The 24,011-nt window shown below is 39.2% G+C and overlaps 2 protein-coding genes across 2 annotated transcripts in view; one reads left to right on the top strand and one right to left on the bottom strand.

Moving 5' to 3' along the window:
* Positions 1–24,011, bottom strand: part of LOC145291908 (calmodulin-binding transcription activator 2-like) — a 2,646,613-nt gene that overhangs the window by 2,083,417 nt on the left and 539,185 nt on the right. The gene's annotated exons all lie outside the window — the stretch shown is intronic.
* Positions 4,435–6,837, top strand: LOC145239802 (uncharacterized). The gene is made up of 2 exons (XM_080103329.1): positions 4,435–4,989; positions 5,188–6,837. The coding sequence occupies exons 1-2, from the start codon at positions 4,435–4,437 to the stop codon at positions 6,835–6,837; spliced, it is 2,205 nt and encodes a 734-aa protein (XP_079959455.1).

Here is a 24,011-nt window from a genome sequence, read left to right on the forward strand (position 1 = left end):
TCTTATATGGAACCATCTGTCACATATGCGGCATCTCTTAACGACTCCCTTCCATCTCACTATCACGGACCCTTCTTCCATCTAATGCTATCGAATGGCAACAAATATTACGTCTGTAGATTCAAATATCCTCATAAAGCTAGGATACTTGCACCACAAATAGTTGTATTTCTATTTTGTTTACTTTCTGGCTTAAGAGAGAATATTGAAAAAAAAAAACGAATAAAAGTAGCGCATAGAATTGGAAAAAAATAATATTTTTTTAAAAAATTGTGAATACTTTTTATATGAATCTAAAAATATATTTGCAGAAAATAACCTCTCGATTGAAATTTGTGCGTAAAATCATTTTCTTGTTAATTTTTACGATATTTTACGCTGACAAACCCAGTAGTAAGTCTGTGTAAAAGTTGCTTTAATAGTTAAACAGTAGCAGGAGCAAAAAATCGTACATAATTAGTCGTACAATTTTAGTTAACCGCCTTATGTGCGATCAAAACCCGATACGACTAATGTCCGATTCGTCTGCTGCTGATTCAAGCAACTTTACACATTATTTCTATATGACAAACAGCAGGAGCAGTCAGTCGTACAATGATCGGGAATAATTTGATCGCAAATATTTAGTAAAACCGTTCCATCTACATTAAGTATGTTAATGATATATTTATGCTTGCTGATAACATAAAAAAAAATAGATGATTTAAAAATTACATTTCAAACTAATTCATTCTCTGCCTTTACCGATGAACTAAATACCAATAACAGACGTTCTTATCGATTCCAGTAACGAGTAATTCGTCACCTTCGTGTTGAAAAAAATTTACATCCATTAATTCCTGCATCTTAAATTATAAAAACAAAATCCGTTTCATTATAAAATCGCAATAATAAAAAATCTCATACATCGCGCCAAAATGATTTCTTCCAACAAAAAATATTCTTCAACGAACTAAAAAATATAAAACGGGTTATAATCAACAACCGGTTCCCAAACTCTCTTGTCGATAAACAAATTAAACTAACTATTAGCAACTTAAATCAAGCTGCTTATATTCAACAATAAAATAATCCTCAGCCGATTAACATATTTTACCGCAACCAGCTACATAAAAACTCAAAAACTGATGAAAGTGTTCACAAGAATACAATTTAAAGATACGTATCTCCCAATAATAACAAAAAAAAATCAAGTTTATCATCTATTATAAAAAAAAACTACAAACGATCAGCCTTGTAATCAACAACAACACTTCACAGATGAATAATTTGCTAGAAAAAAACAATGTAATTTATCAATTTATTTGCCCACTAAGAGGATGTTTCTCTAACACTGCTTACTACATGGGCCACATTACCAACTGAAGAAATTTTATTATCCACTTTGTCCCGTGGAAGTTAATTCTTCTTAAACAATTAATCGTTACTACTAACTCTGAAACTGAAGGAAAAAATTACAAACAAAAAGAGAAAAAATAGGAGAAACAGAATTTATTAACAAAGATATCTAAAGAAAAAGTAATGACCTCTATGGGCTGCCAAAAATGTCCATCTGGCTTACAAGAGTCTTGTCTTGTAGTAGTAACCAAAACGGGGGAGAGAGAGTGAAGGGAAATAGAAGGAAAGAGAGATAGAGAAGGAGGAAGAAGGGGGGAAAAAGGAGGGGATCACTTACTGGAAGCTTCTGGGCGCCCTTTTACGAAAGGAACATTTAGAAAGTTCGTTTCCTTGTTGGTTTTATTTTTGAGTTTGTGTTGTTTAAAGTTCCCTTTTTCTTTTTTTTTCCTGGAAATTCGTTTTCGTAGTCCTTTCAGCAAGGTAGAAATTTCTTGAGGCTGGATATTCTGGTGTTTTCTGGTATCTTCGAAAACTTCCCTGCGGCGAATATTCTGTTCAAAACATCTATTATCTTTTTTCGATAATAGAATTAGTTTTCAAGTGTCTTAGAAAACTGGGTTCTTCTTTTCCACTTCTATTATCTTTTCTCGATAATAGTATTAGTTTTCAAGTGTCTTAGAAAACTAGGTTCTTCTGTTCAAAACTTCTATTATCTTTTCTCGATAATAGTATTAGTTTTCAAGTGTCTTAGAAAACTAGGTTCTTCTTTTCAACGAATTTAATGTCTCGTCAAGACAGAGTTGTACAACGCCTTAGTAAATTCCAGGCGTCCCTTTTTATCCGAGACCGACAGTTCGACCGTTCTGGTCCCCTCGAAGCCTTGTTCACAACTGACTATTTTAACTCAAAATATCACACACGTGCCTCAATTTAGCGCGAAAACGTCGCATCCAATCAACGGGCATAAGGGAGTCAGGTGACATAGAAAAAGGGGGAAGCCAGGGAAGGGGGTAGGAAAGGGGTTAAGAAGAAAGGAAGGAAGAACCGAAACAGGAGAAAGAAAAGGGAAAGAAAGATGGTGAAAGATAATTTCCACACAACACGTTGTTACTAAGACTAACCCTCCAACTCTTCGACTCCAGCTCAATATCACAGCACTTAAAAAAACATGGCTGCCATCATTCCGAATTCCGAAGAATCATGGTGGAAAATACCAAGGTCCTACGCAACAATACTAATGTAAAGAGACTAAAAATCTGGAAGCATTATATATAAAAGCAAAACAAACTAAAATAAATAATATAAATCATGAATGCAGTTGGAACATATTAAAATGCTTAGGTTCGTAAATTCTAAATAATATATATAAAAAAAAAACATGTAAATGTAATTTAACATAATGTAAATATTAATATTAACCTCGCCCTGTTAAAACTGTCCACACATTTAATTAACCAACCCAATACGTGACCATGACAAAATATATAAATTTTAATGCATATAATACGATACGTGATTTTTAAAAAACGTAATTTTAAAAATTTAAATGACTTAATCTGCCTGTGGATGACGAAAATGTTCCAATCGAAAGCACTCGCTATGCAAAAACAAACATATGGACTCTCTGCTATAAAAAGAAAAATTCAGGGAATGGAAAAGATAAAAAACAGAAAATAATAAAATAAAAAAATCCGCACTTTTTAACAATATATATATATATATATATATATATATATATATATATATATATATATATATATATATATATATATAAGACACTGATAGAATTCAGATGAAAAATCCTGATAGATATTACTTGAAGTAATACTTTCAAGGTGATCCTAGCCAAAAAGAAAAGGCTCAATATTTAAGAATAGAGCAATATATAAGTTAAATTTTAAATTCTGAAAAACAACATATAGAGATAATTACATTGGGATAATTACAATGGAATGGTATATCCACCCAATATCGGATACACTTTGTCAACACCGAGAAAGCATTTGGACTGCATCAACCAACACACACTCAACGAAACAACGAATAAGGCTGCCCCGTATACTTTTCGAAAAATCAATAAGGAGCAATACGCTATGGGAATATTACTTTCTCCCCTGGGCCTATTTTCTGCCCACCTGGATTTATAACCCCGAATGACATTGGACTCCTTCCGATAATGGTTGATTTACTGTGTCTAACTGTGTCGGATATATACTCGAGAATCAAAACAATGACAAGAATATGCTGTTGTCATAGCCCTGTTTATCATTTAAAATTTTATTGTTATAGTTTTTATTATTATTTCGTAGTTATTGCTGCAACTGTAGCTTAATTTAACTGTGTTTTTATTAAATATTATGTGGAAGATGTTGTTGGGGAAGGGGTGTAGCTTAATAAGATTTCATTGGTTACTTAACCTCTGGAAAACAATAACCTCAGATTATGCGTGTGTGTATTATTAAAAAGTATAGGGTTTTTTTTATTTGCTTGATTATTTTCTTTTTTTACCTTTTCCAATCTCCGAATTTTTCTTTCCTAAGACAATCGAAATATCACTCACCCCCCCCCTCTCCTTGTCCCAAATCATTGTCTGCATGTATATATTCTTTTATTCTTTTTTTTTTCATGTTATTTCAGTTATGATTTCAGTTGCATGTTCTGTTTTTGTAGTTACATTTTACCCGGTTCAATTTGTTTAAATAAATTGTTGATTTAATAACTCTCATACCCGTGTCGACTTGTGTCTCTTTTGTTTGCCTTACATTGCCGCCCGTGAATGCCTCAAGTATATGCCACGACGATTCTGGTCTGAACCTGGACACTGTACCATAGAGACCGCATAATTTGCAGTCGGTACCCGTCAAACTTTTCTTTTTCTTAAAACGCGTGCCCGGCCTTGGGATTTTCTCTGAGAACTCCAACCTTGGTACCGCACAGGGAGGTTCTCGTCAAGAAACAGGCTCGTGGTACCGTCACATGGGGGCTCTCCGGAGATCAGTTATACACCAAGCAAGTGTAATTTCCTTGCTTGAATAAAAAAAAAAAAAAAAATCCTCGTGAACGTACTTGTGCATTATACACGGACGGTAAGGCAAAATGACGGACACCAACGAATTCCTTAAAAATCCATCCCCAGATAAATTATATAGATTAAAAAAAGATGATCTAATAGTAATAGGAAAGAAATTAGACCTAGAGGTTAGGGGAGCTATGAGGAAAAGCCAGTTAATGAGAATAATAGCTGAGCACATGGTAGACAATGACCGCTTCGATGAAGAAGTGCTGGAAGATTTACCGGCGGAGAAAACGACCATGACTCGTGATCAGGTCGAACTAGAGAAAGCCAGAATAATGGCGAAAGCCGAGGTAGAAAAAGCTCGAATCGAGCAAGAGATTAGGATGAGCGAATTAAGTATAGCTCACCAGCCACAGCAAGTCAGACAAAACAGATTCGACATAACTAAACAAGTGCGATTGGTCCCAAAATTTGTAGAAAAGGAGGCGGACGATTACTTTGCGCACTTCGAGAGAACCGCCCTAAATATGGGCTGGCCACAAGAGTGTTGGGCAATGCTGTTACAAGCGGCATTAAGCAGTAAGGCCCAAAAGACATATGCGGCACTTCCAGCAGAAGACTGTGCCGATTACGAGGTAGTAAAAGAAGCAATTCTTAAAAGTTATGAACTCGTCCCACAAGCTTATCAACAGAAGTTCAGAAACTCAAAGAAAAGCGAGGGACAAACCTACGTAGAGTTCGTTAAACTCAAAGAGAATTATTTTGATCGGTGGTGCAATGCCAAAAACATAGAGGGTAACTTCAACAAATTGAAACAACTCATGTTAATTGAGGAATTTCAAAACTGCATACCCGATGACATGAGGATACACCTGACCGACAAAAAGGTTGAAACAGCAATCGATATAGCCACGGCAGCCGACGAATACATATTGACTCACAAGAGAAGCAGGGCAAAACTACAGGGACCCATGCAGTCACAGGTCAGGGAACATTGTGCAGTAAAGACACTGTACGAAAATCCACGAGTACCCATCAGAAATCCCCTCAACACAACCAACCGACCAGTACTGGGACGGGAAGCGAGACCTATAGTATGCTTCAACTGTGGGAAGCCAGGTCATGTAGCTGTGAAGTGTCAGGCGAAACGATTCACGGAGATGAATCGGAATACCCCAGCCAAACCACAAGGGGCGATATCTCAGGGAATAGATGAAACGTGCGAACCCTTCATATCGAAAGGATATATCGCGCGAGATAAGGAAGGTCAAGGGGAACCCATTAACATTCTCAGGGACACGGGAGCATCCCAATCCCTAGTGAAAAGAGGATGCATGCCTAAAGAAGCGACAAGAGCCGCAGGTAGAGCGACCACGATAAGGGGCATAGGAAACAGACCCATAACGATTCCACTATTTAAAGTCCACTTAGTGTCGGATTGGGGCTCAGGAGAAATAACTGTAGGCGTAATTGACGAATTACCGATGACAGGGGTAGCCATGATACTAGGAAATGACATCGCGAAATATCAAGACGGGAAACCCATAGGGGTGACCACAAGAAGTAGAGTGATAGAGAGGGGAAATGTAGAAGACAAGCCGTCAGGGGAAAAGCAACCGAGACCGGTGGTAACACCCCAACCTTGTTTACCCGTGCCACGACAAGTGCTGATCAAGGAGCAACAGAATGACGGCGACCTAAAACCCTTATTCTGTCGGGTTGGAGAAGAATATCCTAATAAATCAAAAAGTCAATATTTCCTCAATAGGGGCGTACTAATGAGGAAATGGAATGCCCCCAAGACAAAGGGAGAGTCGGGAGATACTGTGCGGGAACAAGTAATGGTACCCGACATGTATCGAGAGGATATCATGAAAGTGGCACATGAGATACCACTGGCGGGCCACCTAGGTGTCAACAAGACCCTAGAAAAGTTGACCAGACATTTCTACTGGCCAGGAATCGTGGGAGATGTCAAAACGTTCTGTAGAACTTGTGGGACGTGCCAAAAGACTGGAAAACCCAACCAGAATATTCCCCCGGCCCCACTCCAACCTATACCGGCAGTGGAAGAACCGTTTAGTAGGGTAATAGTGGACTGTGTAGGACCGCTACCCAAAACCAAAACAGGACACAAATTTATATTAACTATAATGTGCGCGTCCACAAGGTTTCCAGAGGCGATCCCACTGTGCAACATATCAACGAAAAAGGTGGTAGATGCCCTGATAAACTTTTTCACTAAAATGGGGCTACCCAGAACCATACAGACAGACCAAGGATCTAATTTTACGTCGAGGCTATTCGAGCAGGCTACGGAGCAACTGGGAATCACCCACATAAAATCCAGCGCTTATCACCCTCAATCGCAGGGGGCTCTGGAACGCTTCCACGCCACCCTGAAAACCATGCTTAGGGGCTATTGTATGGAACACGATGCCGAATGGGATCAGGGGATCCCATTTGTGCTTTTCGCAGCTTGAGAAGCCGTCCAAGACTCGTTGGGGTTCAGTCCCTTCGATCTAGTCTTCGGTCATCAGGTACGAGGACCATTAAAAATGATAAAAGAGAAATGGGTCAGCGATGAACCCTTGCCAAATAACATGACGGATTACGTCACTAAAATGCGACAAACCTTAGCCGAAACACGGAAGTTAGCTAAGACCCACCTAGAAAGTAGTCAGAGGGTCATGAAGACCACATACGATAAAAAGGCAGTAGATAGAAAGTTCGAAGAAGGAGAGGAAGTGTTAGTACTCATACCCCTGAATGGTCAACCATTCAAGTCGAAATATCAGGGACCGTACACAATTACTGAAAAGATAAGCCCACTAAAGTATAAGATATCTACCCCCAAGCGTAGAAACAAAACTCAAGTATGTCATGTGAACATGATGAAAAAATATTTCAGGAGGGCGGGAGAAAAATCAATATTGACAGCACAGTGTCACCATGAAGCTGTAAGTGATGAGTACCCCGATAGAGATCTTCCTGTAGAAAAGGACCCACCCATTAAGTTAAAGAATTCGGAGATAATGAGTAACCTAGGGTGCAAACTTGCACACTTACCGCCGAAAGAAGGGCAAAAGTTACAAGGAATGGTAACAGAATATAGCGACCTATTTGCTGACGCACCTACGCGCACAAGAGCAATAGTGCACGACATTGAGCTAAAGGAGAGCGAACCAATTAAACAACATCCGTATCGCATAAGTCCGAAGAAATTAGAGATAATGAAAACGGAGATAGACTACATGCTCGAACACGAGATAATAGAGCCCAGTCAAAGTGAATGGGCATCACCGTGCGTGCTGGTCGATAAACCGGACGGAACAGTGAGATTCTGTACAGATTATCGCAGAGTGAACGCGATAACCAAGGCAGACGCATACCCTATGCCACGAATAGACGACTGTATAGATAAGATAGGACATGCCAAATACATCACCAAATGCAACCTTCTTAAGGGATACTGGGCAGTGCCTCTAACCGAGAGAGCCAAGCAAATATCGGCGTTTGTAACCCCAGAAGGAGCATACCAATATCGCGTAATGCCATTTAGGATGAAGAATTCCCAAGCAACATTTGTAAGACTGATGAACACATGCCTTGCTGGGATTAAAAACGTAGATACATATGTCGATGACATAGTCATTTACAATGACACATGGACAGAACATATCGAAACAATTGAAAAAGTATTTAAGAGGTTAAGAACGGCCAAATTAACCATAAACTTAGCTAAAACAGAGTTCTGCCAGGCCGAGGTCAAATATCTAGGGCATGTGGTTGGCCATGGGAAGATCACCCCAGCAAAGGCCAAAGTAGAAGAGATAAAGAATTATCCCATACCAAAAAATGTTAGGAGTTTAAGGAGATTCCTGGGCATGGCAGGGTATTACCGCCGGTTCTGCAGGAATTTTGCATGTCTCACTGCGCCACTGACAGAGCTGTTGAAAAAGCACAAGCGATTTCAATGGACACCCGAATGTCAAGAAGCAGCTGAGAAGATCAAGCTAATGTTAAGCAGCGAGCCAGTGTTAAAGGCTCCATCGTTTGACAAACCCTTCAGTGTGGCGGTAGATGCCAGCAATAGCGGGATAGGAGCAGTACTGTTACAAATGGGGGAGGATGATCAACTACACCCAGTCAGTTACTACTCAAAGAAACTGAGCAAGTTTCAAAAATCCTACTCCACAATAGAGAAGGAAGCTTTGGCGTTAGTGATGAATTCATCTCATTTTGAAGTCTATGTATCCTCGGTGCATGGCCCGACTATCCTATACACAGACCACAACCCATTGATATACGTCAATAGAATGAAAAATAAAAACCGGCGAGTACTCTCCTGGAGTCTCATATTGCAGGAATTCGACCTAGACATCAGACACGTAAGGGGTCGGGATAACGTAATAGCGGACGCCTTATCACGTAGATTCGAAACAGAAAGGGAAGAAAAGGGGCGGGGGGAAAATTCATAAAATAGCTGTAGGAAAAAGTGATGGAAACTCCACGAACATCATTTCTTTAGAGTGACACAAGTTGGTGTCCTTAATCTCAAATATTATTTTCTTGTCTCATACGAGTAATTTTATTTTAAATACATATAAATATAAAAAAAAAGAGGAACAATTCTCTTTTTTTTTTCTCTTATGGAGGAAGGTGTTAAGAGAAACATTTTCACACCCTTCATATATATCAATTAAGCAGACACCTCTTCCCACACCCAATCCTTAGCAGACGGAGTCAAAATGAGGCTGGCCGAGCGACCTAGATTTCTACACCCACGCAATGACCTTCAACTGTCGCCAACAAGAAAAACGCGGGAGAATCAAAGCAGTTCGACGAAGGCGGTGGACACAGCAACATGTGTGGGGGCATTCTGCTCGAAAAATGGAAACACCGCGGTTGATTCGCATGGTGAAAAAAAAAAAAAAAGAAAAACATCTCGTCGACTCGTATCGTGCCACAAAGGAACAATATATACCCACCTTGGCACTAATCGATTGGAATTCACGCCGTGCTGATAAGGAATAACATATATCCACCTTAGCATAAATGGATTGGAATTTACGAGAATCGATCCTTCAAACCAGCACCTCATAAAAGGGAAAGAAGCTTCGGGTGAATTGAACGTCGACTCAACAAAAGAAGTTAAGTAACTCTTTCTAAATTGTTTTTGCTCGATCAATTATGTGAACTGTTGAATGCCCCATGAAAAAAAAGGAAAAAGAAAAAGAAAAAAATGGGGAAAAGAAAAGCAACCCTCGAACTAAGGCTTTTTTCCTAAATGCTGAATCCCCCCCCTGTTGATCGGCCCATAAGTAACATATCATTGACTATAAAAAAAAAAGAAAAAAAGGAAGAAGAAAAAAAAAGGGGGAAGAGGGAAAAACTATTTCTATATCCTGAGACTTTCAGTGTGACCCCCCCCTTTCTGAGTATCACTCATATCTCGTTGATTCTCATCGAAGAGAACAAAAAGAACCTTCCTAAGACAATCGAAATATCACTCACCCCCCCTCTCCTTGTCCCAAATCATTGTCTGCATGTATATATTCTTTTATTCTTTTTTTTTTCATGTTATTTCAGTTATGATTTCAGTTGCATGTTCTGTTTTCGTAGTTACATTTTACCCGGTTCAATTTGTTTAAATAAATTGTTGATTTAATAACTCTCATACCCGTGTCGACTTGTGTCTCTTTTGTTTGCCTTACGTTGCCGCCCGTGAATGCCTCGAGTATATACCACGACGATTCTGGTCTGAACCTGGACACTGTACCATAGAGACCGCATAATTTGCAGTCGGTACCCGTCAAACTTTTCTTTTTCTTAAAACGCGTGCCCGGCCTTGGGATTTTCTCTGAGAACTCCAACCTTGGTACCGCACAGGGAGGTTCTCGTCAAGAAACAGGCTCGTGGTACCGTCACAATATATATATATATATATATATATATATATATATATATATATATATATATATATATATATATATATATATATTGTATCTCTATTTATTTATGCAAACATTATTTATTACCAATGTTCATCCATGTTTCTGTCGCGAATTCTTAACCTTAATGCGGCGTCAACAGGACGGATCCTTACAACTATTGGATTACAGAAATACGAAAATGATATGAAAGTTTGAAAAAAGTCATTTTGTTAGACATCGAAAAGCGTTCTCAAAACTGTACTTGAACATATTTTCAGTTACAACGAAAGAAAATAAAACGGTAAGCACGTTTTTCTCCAATTAGATAGTCATTTTTTTCTCAAAAAATAGAAAACTTAAACTTTTCAAATGTACAGCGGTAAAAATATGATTAGTCATATTACAGAGTTTTTTTCTCGAATAAGTAAATTTCGCTCTTGAAAAATATAAAGTATATAAGATGGACGACTTTAAAGGTTGTTTCAACGACAACAAGCAAGAACTACAAGAACATCAGATGCTTCCACAACAAAAAAAAAACGAAGGAAGAAAATAAGAATTCCAGAAACAACAGATGATTTAGCAACAGAAAACTGAAAACGACTGATTCAGAAACAAAAAGAAATACAAAAGAATCAGAAATTACTTCTCCAAAGCTCAACCAATAAACCTAACAAGCTAGCAAGCTTTGGAAACTATGGTACCAAAACTTACTTTACTTGCTATTTGTCTACCATTGAACATTTAAATCCAGGTAAACTTGAGGTCCTTTATCTAAACATTTATGCTGACGTTATTGAGGATTGTTCAGAGTTCGAACATGCCATCGAACTACTAAAATCTGTTTACAACAAGCCTCCCAATGTTATTCACGCAAGACATCTACTTTCAACACGTCTACAAGGGGACAATGAGTCCTTAAATCAGTAGCTTCAGGCTTTGAATCATCTTGCCACTGACTGTTGCTACAAAGATTTTACTGCTGCTACCTACAGATATGTAGCAGACTTCTCGAAAACGATACGCTGGATCTCAAGAAGGCTACCCAATGTGTTAGGGCATTAGAAAAAGCTCATTTTCGTGTGGAGTCATGTCTTTCAAACTGAACCTGTTGCCGCTGCTACTCCAACGCAAAATGATTCTACCAATGTTGTCACTGCTACTATGACTAAAAACATACTCCCTGACTGCACTGATTCTCGTATGGAGTTTTATTCTGTACTATCTACTGCCTTCTTACTCACGGCAGATGCTACAGTTGTGGAGGGAAATGTCACCTTAAGGATGATCATCGCCATTGTCCTGTTCGTTATAAAGTATGCCGAAATTGTGGCAAACTCGGTCATTTTGCCAAAATTTGCCATTCTACAAGACCAACGCCTTTACATTCTACTTCGTCTGTTATACTAGACCGTGCTAACGACGTTGGTAATTCCCCTGTTACTAAAATGGTAAAATTAAAAGGTAAACCACTTGCCATCCTTATAAACACAGGCAGCTTCAATAATTTTATTAGTGCTCGTCTCGTTAAAACCTTGAACCTATCTACTTGGAAACAAGACTGCAATTCCTATGGCATCATCTGCTTTTTCACTCAAACTCTCTGAATATTGCACTGGATATATTACATTCAACGGTTCGAGTAGACATTTATTTCACGATACTCTCTAATTCATACACGGATATTATACTCGGAATACCCATTTAAAAAATGCATCGGAGTATTACTATTTCTTTTAGCGGGTCGCAGGATAGTCTAAAAATCTGGGCTATTACTAAAATCAGTTGTGCTCCCGTTAAATTATTCAGAAATTTGGCCCCTAATTGCAAACCCATTGCTACTAAGTCCCGATATAACAGTGCTGAGGATGCTCGGTTCATTGAAAAAAAAAACTCTTAGATTACTTGAGAATGATATAATTGAGCCAAGTTATTCTCCATTGCACGCTCAAATTGTTGTAGTTTCTTCATCTAATAAAAAGAAATGATTGGTAGTCGATTTCTCACAGACTATTAACCGTTTCACTTTGCTTGATGCATTACCCTTGCCATTAATCGAATATCTTATAAACAAAAAAAAGCTCAGTATCGTATCTTCAGCATAATTGACTTGTCTAAAGCATACTATCAGATTGAAATTTGTCCCTCAGATCGCCCCTATACAACATTTAAATCTGGAAATCGTCTATATAAATTTAAACGAATACCCATGGGTGTCACAAATGGGATTTCCGCATTTCAACGTTTCATGAATTCTTTTATTTCTGATAACAGATTGTCTGGAACCTTTTCTTATTTGGACGACATAACAATTTGCGGTAGGACCCAGGAGGAGCATGACGTAAATTTGGGTCGCTTTTTCTACATACAACCTCGAAATATATTAACGTACTTGAATATGAATTTGTAATGGAACTCTTCAACTCGATCCTGAGCGTTTGAGACATCTTTTGCAAATGTCTCCTCCTTCCGACTCAAAATCATTAAAAAAGTGTTTTGGTATGTTTATTTACTATGCAAAATGGATACCTAATTACTCATCTTAAATTCGCCCACTAGTTGAAAATAAATAATTCCCGATGACTTTCATGGTTGTAAACTCATTCGAAGAGCTCATTGCCAAATCTTCTGTAAAGGTTATCGATGATGAATTGCCGTTTGTTATTGAAACCGATGCCTCAGAAAAAGCTATCGGGGGCACTCTCTTATAAGCTGGGGGAGCTATAGCGTTCTTTTCCCAGTCGTTAAACCCATCTGAAACGCCAAAAGCACGTATAAAAGTATTATAAATCGATTTTAGTTCCTCCAAGGAAGAAATAGCAGTATCATATGTTCACAATAACGTATCAGCGGCATCATTTTCATTCCCAGGATGGTGTTACTTATCATATGAAAAAAGGAAGAAGTTCTATTTGCTACCCTATCATTTTATAGTCGAAAAAGAAGTAGAATGTGTTTGTAAATGGAGAGACGTCATTACTGGGAAACTATTACGAATCAACGACTTGTATCTTTTACGTTTAAGCCTGCTAATTGCGGAAAAAATTAAAAACGACAAAATCGATTCATAATTCTTTTATACATGCTTTTGGCATTTTGTAAGGTCACAAAATATGTCATATTCAATCGATGAAGTCCGGCGCATAACTTCTAAATGTCCTATTTGTGTCAAAATAAAACCCCATTTCCTTAATTCCCCTAATCATATTCGTGTCTGTTCTACTGCCCCGTTTCAACGTTTTTCTGTTTATTACAAAGAACCTCTTCCGGTATCCTCTTCAGGTTGCAGATACATACTTACTGTTTACAAATACAGTCGATTTCCGTTCGCTTTCCCTTGTTGTGATTGCTCTTCTCAAACTGCGATACAGTGCCTGATTTTCTCTATCTTCAGACTTCCCTCATTTATCCATTCCGATTGGGGAAATTCAAGCAATTTCTGCTTCGACTTGGGAGTGGATCCAGTAACACTACTGCTTATAACCCAAGAGGTATGTAGCAGAATTAGCAATAACCGAAATGAGGGGAAATAGAGAGCTTACCTCGAATACGTCTGTTGTGTTTCAGGCTGAGTGGGAGAGAGTTCCAAGATGGCGTCCATGGGTTTTTATTAGCGTCGACCTCATGCAATTCTCGTAGAATCGGGTCTACTTTCACACGATTATGCAAATGGACAATTCCCGGCCGCTATAAAGGCAGGACGCTAGAAAGCAATGAGGTGTGTCTGGCAGATTGTGTGTATGTGGTTCTGGTGATTGGATTGTTCTTTGTAACGAACCACGTGTCTGCAAGCAGCGAGTTTTTTTTGGGGGGGGGTTCTGCTCCTTTTTTTCTCTACGACTATTACATCCAAGAAATACCCTCTCTTCTAGAGGTGGGCGATACTGACTATTTCCTATCTGTGTTCTTGATTGTTTTTTTTCTGTTTTTTTGCCTACTACATTTTCCTTCAAGCTATTTCGGCACGACTATGGTGAAAATGCGGATAAGCAGTGATATTATCAAGCCGTTCTCTGGCGAGGGAGATGTTGTAGCATGGCTGAAAAAGTGAGACTTGTCGCACAACTTCAGCAGGTGGATGATGTAGCGAGTCTGCCACCTTTATATCTGAAAGGTGATGCATTGGCCCTCTACATGGAAATGGAGGAGGACGATCAAAAGAAGATAGACCAGATTGGGGCCCGATTAAAGGAGTCATTTACCAACGACGCATTTGCAGCATACAGAAAAATAACTATGGTTAGATAGGCTGGCGAACGTGTGGATGTTTACGCCAACAAAATCAGGCAGTTGGTTGGATTGGCTGGATTCACAGGAGATGGCTTAGAGAGACTCACAAAAGTGACTTTCGTCACTAGGTTCCCTGAATCCATCTCAATTGCTCTTCAACAGATGCCGAACATCGAAGCCCTGACCATGGGGGAGCTAATGTCTAGAGCGAGAATTTTGACAACGACTGGGGAACAAAATCAGGATGTGGTTGCGGTCACACGCTCACCCAACAACAGGGCCCAGAATATTCCTGTTAATGTGACCTGTTTCAAATGCAACATTAAAGGCCACCTTGCAAGGGACTGTCGAAAACATGGAGCATGGTGTTACCAGTGTGGTGAGAGTGGACACTGGGCTCGGAACTGCTCGGGAAACAAGCAAGGGGAGGACGCATAAGCGCCAGTCTCCTTCCCCACTAAGATGCGAACACAACACTCCCGGTGATAAGCATTCATGTTGACAGGACGCGATGTTTGGCACTTATTGATACCGGATGTGCTAGGACGATTCTACATGCAGACCGGTGCCGGTCTTGGAGAAAAATGAACGTGAGTATCAAAATGATTGGTGGAATGTCCCATGTGTGCTGTGGTGTTGGAGCGGTCTCTGTATCCACTGATGAAGGTGTGTCTGCCAGAATCGATGTGTTAGTGGTGTGTGACAAACCGCTGGGGTTTGACTTAGTTCTAGGGATCGACGCCATAAAAGCTCTGGGAGGTGTCGTTGTTGAGCCTACAGGACCAGTGCGGCTGGGCGGCAGGAAAAATATTAAATGCGCAGCCATTTCTATTTATGAACCGGATTTCACCGCCACCTTTGACCATCAAAACCGAATGTGGACCGCATCATGGAAGTGGTCTGAGGACCACCCCTCTGAAAGGCTACACAATCGAGTGTCAGAATACCCAGTGCCGGCAGAAATCTGTGAAGAATACATGCAGGAGCTCCGCACCTGGATAAATAATGACTGGCTCGTGGCGTATCCAGAGGATAAATTGGGACCTCCAAAAGGCCTAATTTCCCTGATGGCTGTGATACAGCAGAACGAAACCAAAGTGCGCCCGGTGATGGACTACTGGGAGCTAAATCATTACATAGACGCGTTTACAGCCAATGCAGATGTTTGTGCGGCTAAGCTGCGCGAATGGAGACAAAAAGATGCTAATGTATCTCTACTGGTCCTCAGGAGAGCATATCTACAAGTCCGGGTCCATGAGACACTGTGGCCATACCAGACTGTGGAAATCGACAGGAAAAAATACTGTCCGACCTGTCTGGAGTCCGGTTTGAATGTGGCTCCCCTGATAATGAGAGCAATTGTCAGCGAAGTATTATCTCAGGAAGAAGTTGTAAGCCACGCAGCATCTGCTTACATTGATGATATTTTTGTCAATGAAGATGTGGTGCCCACGACCCATGTAAGAGAACACCTAGTGCAGTTCGGGTTGGAGTGCAAGAACACAGAGCGGTTGAAGGACAGTGCATGGGTACTGGGATTGGCGGTCAGGATGGAATGCAGTGAACTGCGGTGGAAGTGAGAAAATGCAATTCCAGAGGCTCCCAGCATTGTTACACAATGAACAATGTTTTTCCTGTGTGGTCGACTTGTCAAGCACTTTCCGGTGTGCTTCGTGTGGCTTGTGGAATACTTAGAAGGAGAGTAAGTTCAGTAACGAAGGGCTGGGATGATGAAGCAAGGGACGCCATACTGCATCGTATGATGTTTGAAACCTTAGAATCTGTGCAGCAGAACGATCCGGCCTGGGGAAATTGGTGTGTGGACGGCAAAGAGCTGAATGTATGGGTCGATGCTAGCTCCCTAGCAATTGGTGCAGCCTTGGAGATGTGTGAAATTGTGTTGGAAGATGCATGTTAGCTGCGACCTGAAGATGCCTCTCAACATATCAACTTAGCTGAACTGGATGCCGTATTGAAAGGCATCAATTTGGCTCTTCAGTGGCAGAGCAAGGTGCTACACATAAAGACAGATTCTGTCTGCGTATACCATTGGGTCTCGGACACACTAACTGGAAAGGCGTGAGTACGCACCAAAGCAGCAAGTGAGATGCTTATTAGGCGACTTAGCACTCTCAAGGAGCTTGTGAAAGAGTACGAGCTGACAGTGGACGTGACACTGGTTCCATCAGCACAAAACATTGCTGACCGATTGACACAGCAGTGGTTTGAGGCAATGAAAAAGAAAAATGGGCTTGACCTGGTGATAGGCGCGGTTCACACAGACAAGCTGGATGAGAGTCAAATCATGGCTATTCACAAAGTTAGTGGACATCCGGGGATGCAACGCACTCCCTACTTTGTCAGGAGAAGTTGCCCAACCACAACAAAAGCAACTGTTAAAACGGTCATATGGAAATATGAGGAATGTCAGTCCATTGACCCAGCGCTAGTAAGGTGGAAAAAGGGAAAGCTGGAAGTTAACGAGAATTGGCAGAGAATTGGAATGGATGTCATGCATTATAGCACCTTCCATTTTTTAACTTTAACAGACTGTGGTCCATCGCGTTTCTCCATTTGGAGGAAATTGGCGAGGCAGGACTCGGCAAGCATGATTCATCAGTTGGAGGCAGTGTTCCTCGAGCGTGGCTCGCCACATGAAATCCTTTTAGACAATGACACGGCTTTCTGCAGCAACACGTTCCAAGCATTTACACATAAATGGAGAGTTCACTTGCGATTCTGTTGTGCATACGCTCCAGCCGGGAATGGCATAGCGGAGCAATGTCACCATACAGCTAGAATGCGCTGTCCCATACAGGAGGCTGTCTACTGGTATAACATCACACCAAGAGACGACACATCTCCCTTCATTGCGTCTGCCAACAGGATTTATCGATACGAAGTTTGAGTAAAGGAGACCAATCTCACAACTGCGTCTCCAGGTCCCAGGAGCAGCTCTTACCAGGTTGGAGATCGCGTGTGGGCCAAAAGACCACAAAATCGATGTACCACGAGGTTTGACAAGGGTGAGGTGACCAAGGTAATCAGCTCTCAATCGATTTTGGTGGACGGTGTGCCTCGCCATATGAAAGATCTACGCCCTCGCCATTATGTTGTTACATCGAAGGAAGAGGAAGAGGAAGACAGTACGATGTCTTCTGAAATAATGCAGGACGATGGAGAGGATTTTGAGCCATATAATTCACATACCAAAGAGGCGGAAGAGGGATCACCTGTCTTGCCTTTACAAAGGAGTACCCAACAAAGACTGATACTGGTCCCCTGCCCTGATTGTGAAGCACCACCTATGGAACAGACTGATGGCAATAACGGTGGTAATGAGGAAGATGGCAAGGAGGAAGTGCTGTCTCCGGTTCTTCGAAGAAGTACCCGACAAAGACGACTGCCCCCCTGCCCTATTTGTGATCATAAGATCAGGGGGGAGTATAGGAGAATTAACAATAACCAAAATGAGGAGAAATAGAGAGCTTACCTCGAATACGTCTGCTGTGTTTCAGGCTGAGTGGGAGAGAGTTCCAAGATGGTGTCCATGGGTTTTTATTAGCGTTGACCTCATGCAATTCTCGTAGAATTGGGTCTACTCTCACGCGATTATCAAATGGACAATTCTCGGCCACTATAAAGGCAGGACGCTAGAAAGCAATGAGGTGTGTCTGGCAGATTGTGTGTAGGTGGTTCTGGTGATTGGATTGTTCTTTGTAACGAACCAAGTATCTGTAGGAAGTGAGTTTTTTTTGTTTGTTTTTTTTTTTCTGCTCCTTTTTTCTCTACGGTTATTACAGCCAAGAAATTCCCTCTCTTCTAGAGGTGGGCGATACTGACTATTTCCTATCTGTGCTTCTGATTGTTTTTGTTTTTTTGTTTTTTTGCCTACTACATTTTCCTTCAAGGTAACAGCTTAATTATATGGAACATTATCTTTTTCGCTTTGTAATCACAACGGTTACTCATTAACGTTTGGCAGGACATTCTACAGAATGTTTGACATGCTATTCACTCTCTACTAGGCACAACCACTAATGCCACCCCTCACAAACGCATGTTCAATTTTGAAAAGTGCTGTTCCACTGGTACTTCATAGCCTGTTTGAATCTGAGAATCTAGAAAAGTGCTATTAAAACGATTTGGTGGCAGGAGCAAGTATGACTTTATTACTGAGGTAGTGGCACTCCTGAAGCCAACTCTACACATGCGAGAATTTGACATCGTGGTGGGCGGGAGGATTCACTAGCTTTGAGACCTTTGGCCCGTTTTCCACGATATCAGGATCCTGGTAAAAATCCATTCCCAGATCGACCTTAGAATTCTGCTGGGGATGTGGACCTCGAAAATTTGCCATTTTCACCTTGTGCAAGTCCTGAGATTCATATTTCCTCAAGGTGTGAGACTTGTGACTCTTCTGGTGATAAGCTGTCTCTCCTCCAGTCTAGCAGGAATTGCAAACCAGTCCAGTGGCTAGATTTATAAACTTTCTAATAATAATCTATTTCAAGTGGGGAAGAGTGTTATAATTTTCTAATAACTTTCTTATTAAAATGACTGTCTCTTTATTTGCATATCTCCTCCCATGTTATTTTGCCGCTTGCTTTTTCTTTATTTTCTTATTTGAATACTTTCTTTTTTATTTTATTAGCATGCATTCCTGGCTACTTGCTGCATTTGTCATTGTAAAATTCAAAGCCTTGGGAAAAGGTCTTTCTGCTTACGTCTTCATTACCTTACAGACAGAAACAGAGCATTTTCGCAAAACACAACATGGAATACTATGCAGACGTTTACCTACATCCCTGACCAAGACCAAAGGTTCGATATAACATCGATTGCAAAGATCGTTCAGATGCGAAAAACGTTCGTTTGCTTTTACGAGAATCAGGAACTACTGAACACAGTTGGTTCATAGATCACATTCTACCTAAAAAGATTACAGATGTGAAGTTCACAGAAACCGTTACTATTGGAACTTTTCAGTCCAAATACATCTTTGGTTCAGAACAGACGGGAATGTTTTAATTTAGCTATGCAACGCGAAGAAAATTATTTAACGTTCGTTTCAATCCTAAATTGTAATGACTTCAGATTAGCAGTATTATCGGCAGATTATTTTAAATGTCTCATGTTTGCGCAAGGGATAGTGTCGGAAAAATGTTGAGATTAGATGAAGAGTATTAACGAGCCCAATCTCACCCTCTAGAAACTTGCAGAAAATTGCCAAAGAGTTATAAGTATGAGCAACGATTCTAAAAATATAGTGGAATCGGGCGTAGCATATGTCAGGAAAATAAAGTGCATGTATAAAAATGACGCATCTAAAAAAGAGAAAGACGAGTATATCCAGTCATAGTCTCAGTATAAAGTAAAAAGAAATTGACTACCTACAATTTAAAAAATAAGAAATAATAAAAATTACCTCCAAGACCATGTTACCAATGCGGGGAACTGCATTGGGAAAAATTCTACTCGTTTCAAAAAAAAAGAATTGTCAATATTGTGTCAAACTTGGTCACAAAATATCACATCATAGAATTAGATGCAAACCAAAATAAAAAAAAAGTTAGACAAAATCTAGCGAAAAGTCTGACGAAAATTTACGCAAATACATAACTGACAAGATATTTAACAAAACCATGAAAATACAGTTGGACATTGGATCGGAACTTTCAAGTATAAATGTACATACATGGAAGAAACTGAGCAAACCGATTTTGCAAAAAAATACTAAAATCAGCACGTACGATGACTGGCAATAAAATTGATTTTATTGGAGAATTATATATATCGGTAAATTTGAACGGTACTATTAAAAATTGAAGGTGTGAACCTCCTAGAGCTACACAGAATATTTTGCATCAGCTCAACAGCAGAAAAGACCATCGAAATGGCCCAGTTTATGTTGGGCTGATTGTTAAGGTTAAAACCTTTACTAACGTGTACTACGATGTACACAGACCATACCAAAAGTCGTACCTTTCAGTCTATTTCTACAATTTAGAAGAGTTCATCTCTAGTGCATGGGTGAGTCCCCATAACATCCACTCCTAAGCTTTTTGTAAATAATTTTTCCGCTTTGGGTCGATAGTTAGTGATAGAATAATTTGCCTCTCAGCTTACAGGAAAAGCAACTTTACTGCTCACCGGGGAATGCCGACGGGGCTACTCAAACTTATTTTTGCCGGGCCAGAGTATTATATATATATAATAGAAGGGAGACACGACATTGCCCACAACTGAATGAAGATCAACTAATGTTTTACACTTCCAATACTTTTATTGTAATTTAAATCGATTAAATTGCACATTCTTCAATCTAATCGATTGATTATCTGCTCTAGTCAATGGCCAAATGCAGTGCACTGAGAGAAAACTTCACTTACCTCCGTGCAGTGACTTATTCCACGATATATTGTAGTTTACATTGCACTGTAGAGAATCTACTGTTGAATTTTTAAAATTTTGATATAATGTCTTGAATTATGCATTCTATTCTGACACGTCTATATAATATGAAAACTTCTTGCTTGCTTGTTTGCACACTGACTTTTTTTAAATGGTAGGAGTAAGGGCGAATGACACAAGATGTAATGAGAGGAGAGGAATAGATGGCATAGCAGTAGTAAGAAGGAGGAGGGGGAGCTGAAGAGGTATATATGGCATAATAGTAGTATTAATAGTAAGAAAGAAGAGGGGAGAGCTGAAGATGAGAGCAAGAGGGTGGCTTAAATAGATAAATGATGTAAATAAAGAAGAAAAAATAAAAATTTAGTAGTAGCAGCAGTGTTAGAGAAATAAAGAAAATAACATAACTAAGCAACTGATGTAGTACTAATGAGCCACCTCTTATCAAACTTTTAAACCACTTAAGGAAATGGACATACTGTCAGCTGAATGATAAAGAATATTCACGGTGAGTAGAAAGTGGACGTTGGGTTTACTTTCAGTGGCCTCATAATACCTGCTTCCCTTAATATCTTCTTTAGTCTTCACATTCCACGAGCAATGTTTCTGACAAAGGGGGAAGAATTGCTGAGTTGAAATATATCCATATAGCATTTATTGTTGGATAGTTTTTGCCTTGAATTAGGTACTTTTTTTAGCCTCTTACATTAAGTGGCTTCATGCCTTGTCTGGAGCGATTTCTATTTTTAAAAGAATGAGAGAATAATGAATAGAATGAACAAAGTGAGGACAAATTATGACAAGTGTTTGTTGACATTGGATTTGAGGATGACCATGTTGTAACTCACAGGAAAGCAATTCTTTAGTGACATGTTTCACAGAGAAGTTCTTGAAAACAAGCTTTATTCATGGAAATTAGATTTGCTGTTAGGCATATGGAGGATGAAAGGAAAGTATTTTAACGGGTGTGGTAGGAAGACGAGTTCTTGCTCTGAATGTCTTATAAGGAGAAACTAGAGATTGAAACTCGATTAATTTTTTTATTTTTACATGGGAATCACAACTTATCAAGGCCTAAAGTCCACTCGTGAATAAGGGTCAATAAGTGTAAGGTGATCAATCAGATAGCTGTGGAACTAGAGTAGAATTTGATTATTTAAGAGGGCAGCTCAACAAGAATTTGTTTACATTGGACAGGAAAACGACCATGTTCTAGTCAGCTGGAAAGCAGTTATGCAGTATAGAGTTTTACAACTTTGTTCATGGAATTTGCATTTACATTTAAGCACAGATAGAGAGTAGAGGAAATCGTTGATAGTGGTTGTAGCTAGACGAGTATTTGTTGTGAATGTTTTGCAGGGGGGACCATAGATTGAAGATCGGTCAAACATTTTCCATGAAAATAACGATAGAGCAGAGATTAAAAATGTCTCTTCTGTGAAATAGATACTGAAGAGAACCGAATAGGTTATCTCCCACTAAATTGCAAAGTCGATTTTGTACTCTGTCAAAGTAATAAAGAGTGGTTTTAGTGGCACCTCTCCAGATGTGCCAGCAAGACTCTATCTTTGCACATATTTGACTCTTAGGTAGAGGATTGCAGCAGAGGTCAGGTACTTTCTGAAGCGGTAGAATGATCTAACCATTTTATCAGCTGTGTTGTATGCATAGGTATCAACAAACAATCTCAGAATCTAATTTAGAAGAACATTAATTGAAATGAGGAAAAGAATTGGGCCCAAAATAGATAATTGAATAAATTTTTAGTGTTGATACTATAATCTTCAGGTCTCTGATCGTTAACAACTATTTTTATAGACCTATCAGAGAAAAAGAATTTAATGGGTGAGACATTGCTAGATATTCCATAGCTAACAAGTTTGTGAAGCAGCCATTTCTGGTAATTAAAAAAGAAAAGGGAAATACTAAATTAGCAGTAGTAGTAGTATTAGAGGTTTAACATAGAGAGAGTAAGATGATGATGTAAATAAAGAAATAACAAGAAATAGAAATGTATATATGCTGTGGTGTGTCCACCCTAGGGATAATAATGAACTCTCCCACATTATTAAGACCGAGAAAATATTCGAGTCTTACACTTGTGGCAATCAGACTGACATATGCCCACACTCTTTATTTGTTGTATCTGTTCAATATATTTTGTTTCCACTAATTACCAAATTGTGTGTTTCTTTGAGATACTTACGGGACCACAACACTGGCGACGAGGAAAATTAAAAATCGCGAAACTTTTTTACCCACAACACCAGCAACGGAAAACTTTAAGGAACTCGAACTTTTGTCACCAACAACATTGACGAGGATGCATTATTAAGAAACTCCAAACTTATGTCAACCACAAAACTGGCGACAGAGAATTCGTAAGAAATTTTTACTCAAGGACCTTAAAAATGACACAACAAGGACACAAAACCTTTACTTCAAGAACCTTAAAAAGAACAAACGTGGAGAAACGCCGGCGAAATTTCCCAACTTCAAATGCTAAAAACAGGCTTTATCGACAGACTTTTAAAAAAAATCAGTAACTTGGATATTTTTTCCTCGGCTAAAAGTAAATTCCCTTCCTTTTCTCTCAAAGAAGTGAATGGTTTTATTTTATTCTGGAACTGTATTAATTTTTAACAAAATATAAATTCACACCTTTTCTCTCTCTTAAAAGAAAAAGATGTATTACCATCAAAATTATTATAATAATTATATTTATTATACTATTGACTAAAGTTCAACTGTGAAAACCTTTACATAAAAAATGTGCAAAAAAGTGATAATTTTCTTGGCATAAAGAAGGTTTATACTTCAGTTGCTAATTTTAGCAGCACAAGATTGTAATTTATTAAGCCATTCCTCTAAAGATACTTTTTAAACATGGAAGACTTCAAATCTAGTATGTTAGATTTGGTTAAATATCAAATTAATCAGCAGTCAAAAAACGACGAAAAATTTCTAAATTTTCTACTCGATCATCATCAAATCAAGAACAGCAAAAAACGAAAAAGACAACTGGAAAAACGAAGAAAGAAAGCAAAAACATCGAAGAAAGACAACAAAAAATTGAA

This window comes from Euprymna scolopes, chromosome 2, assembly GCF_053919585.1.
Source record: "Euprymna scolopes isolate OS-2025 chromosome 2, ASM5391958v1, whole genome shotgun sequence".
In the NCBI taxonomy this organism is placed as follows: domain Eukaryota; kingdom Metazoa; phylum Mollusca; class Cephalopoda; order Sepiida; family Sepiolidae; genus Euprymna; species Euprymna scolopes.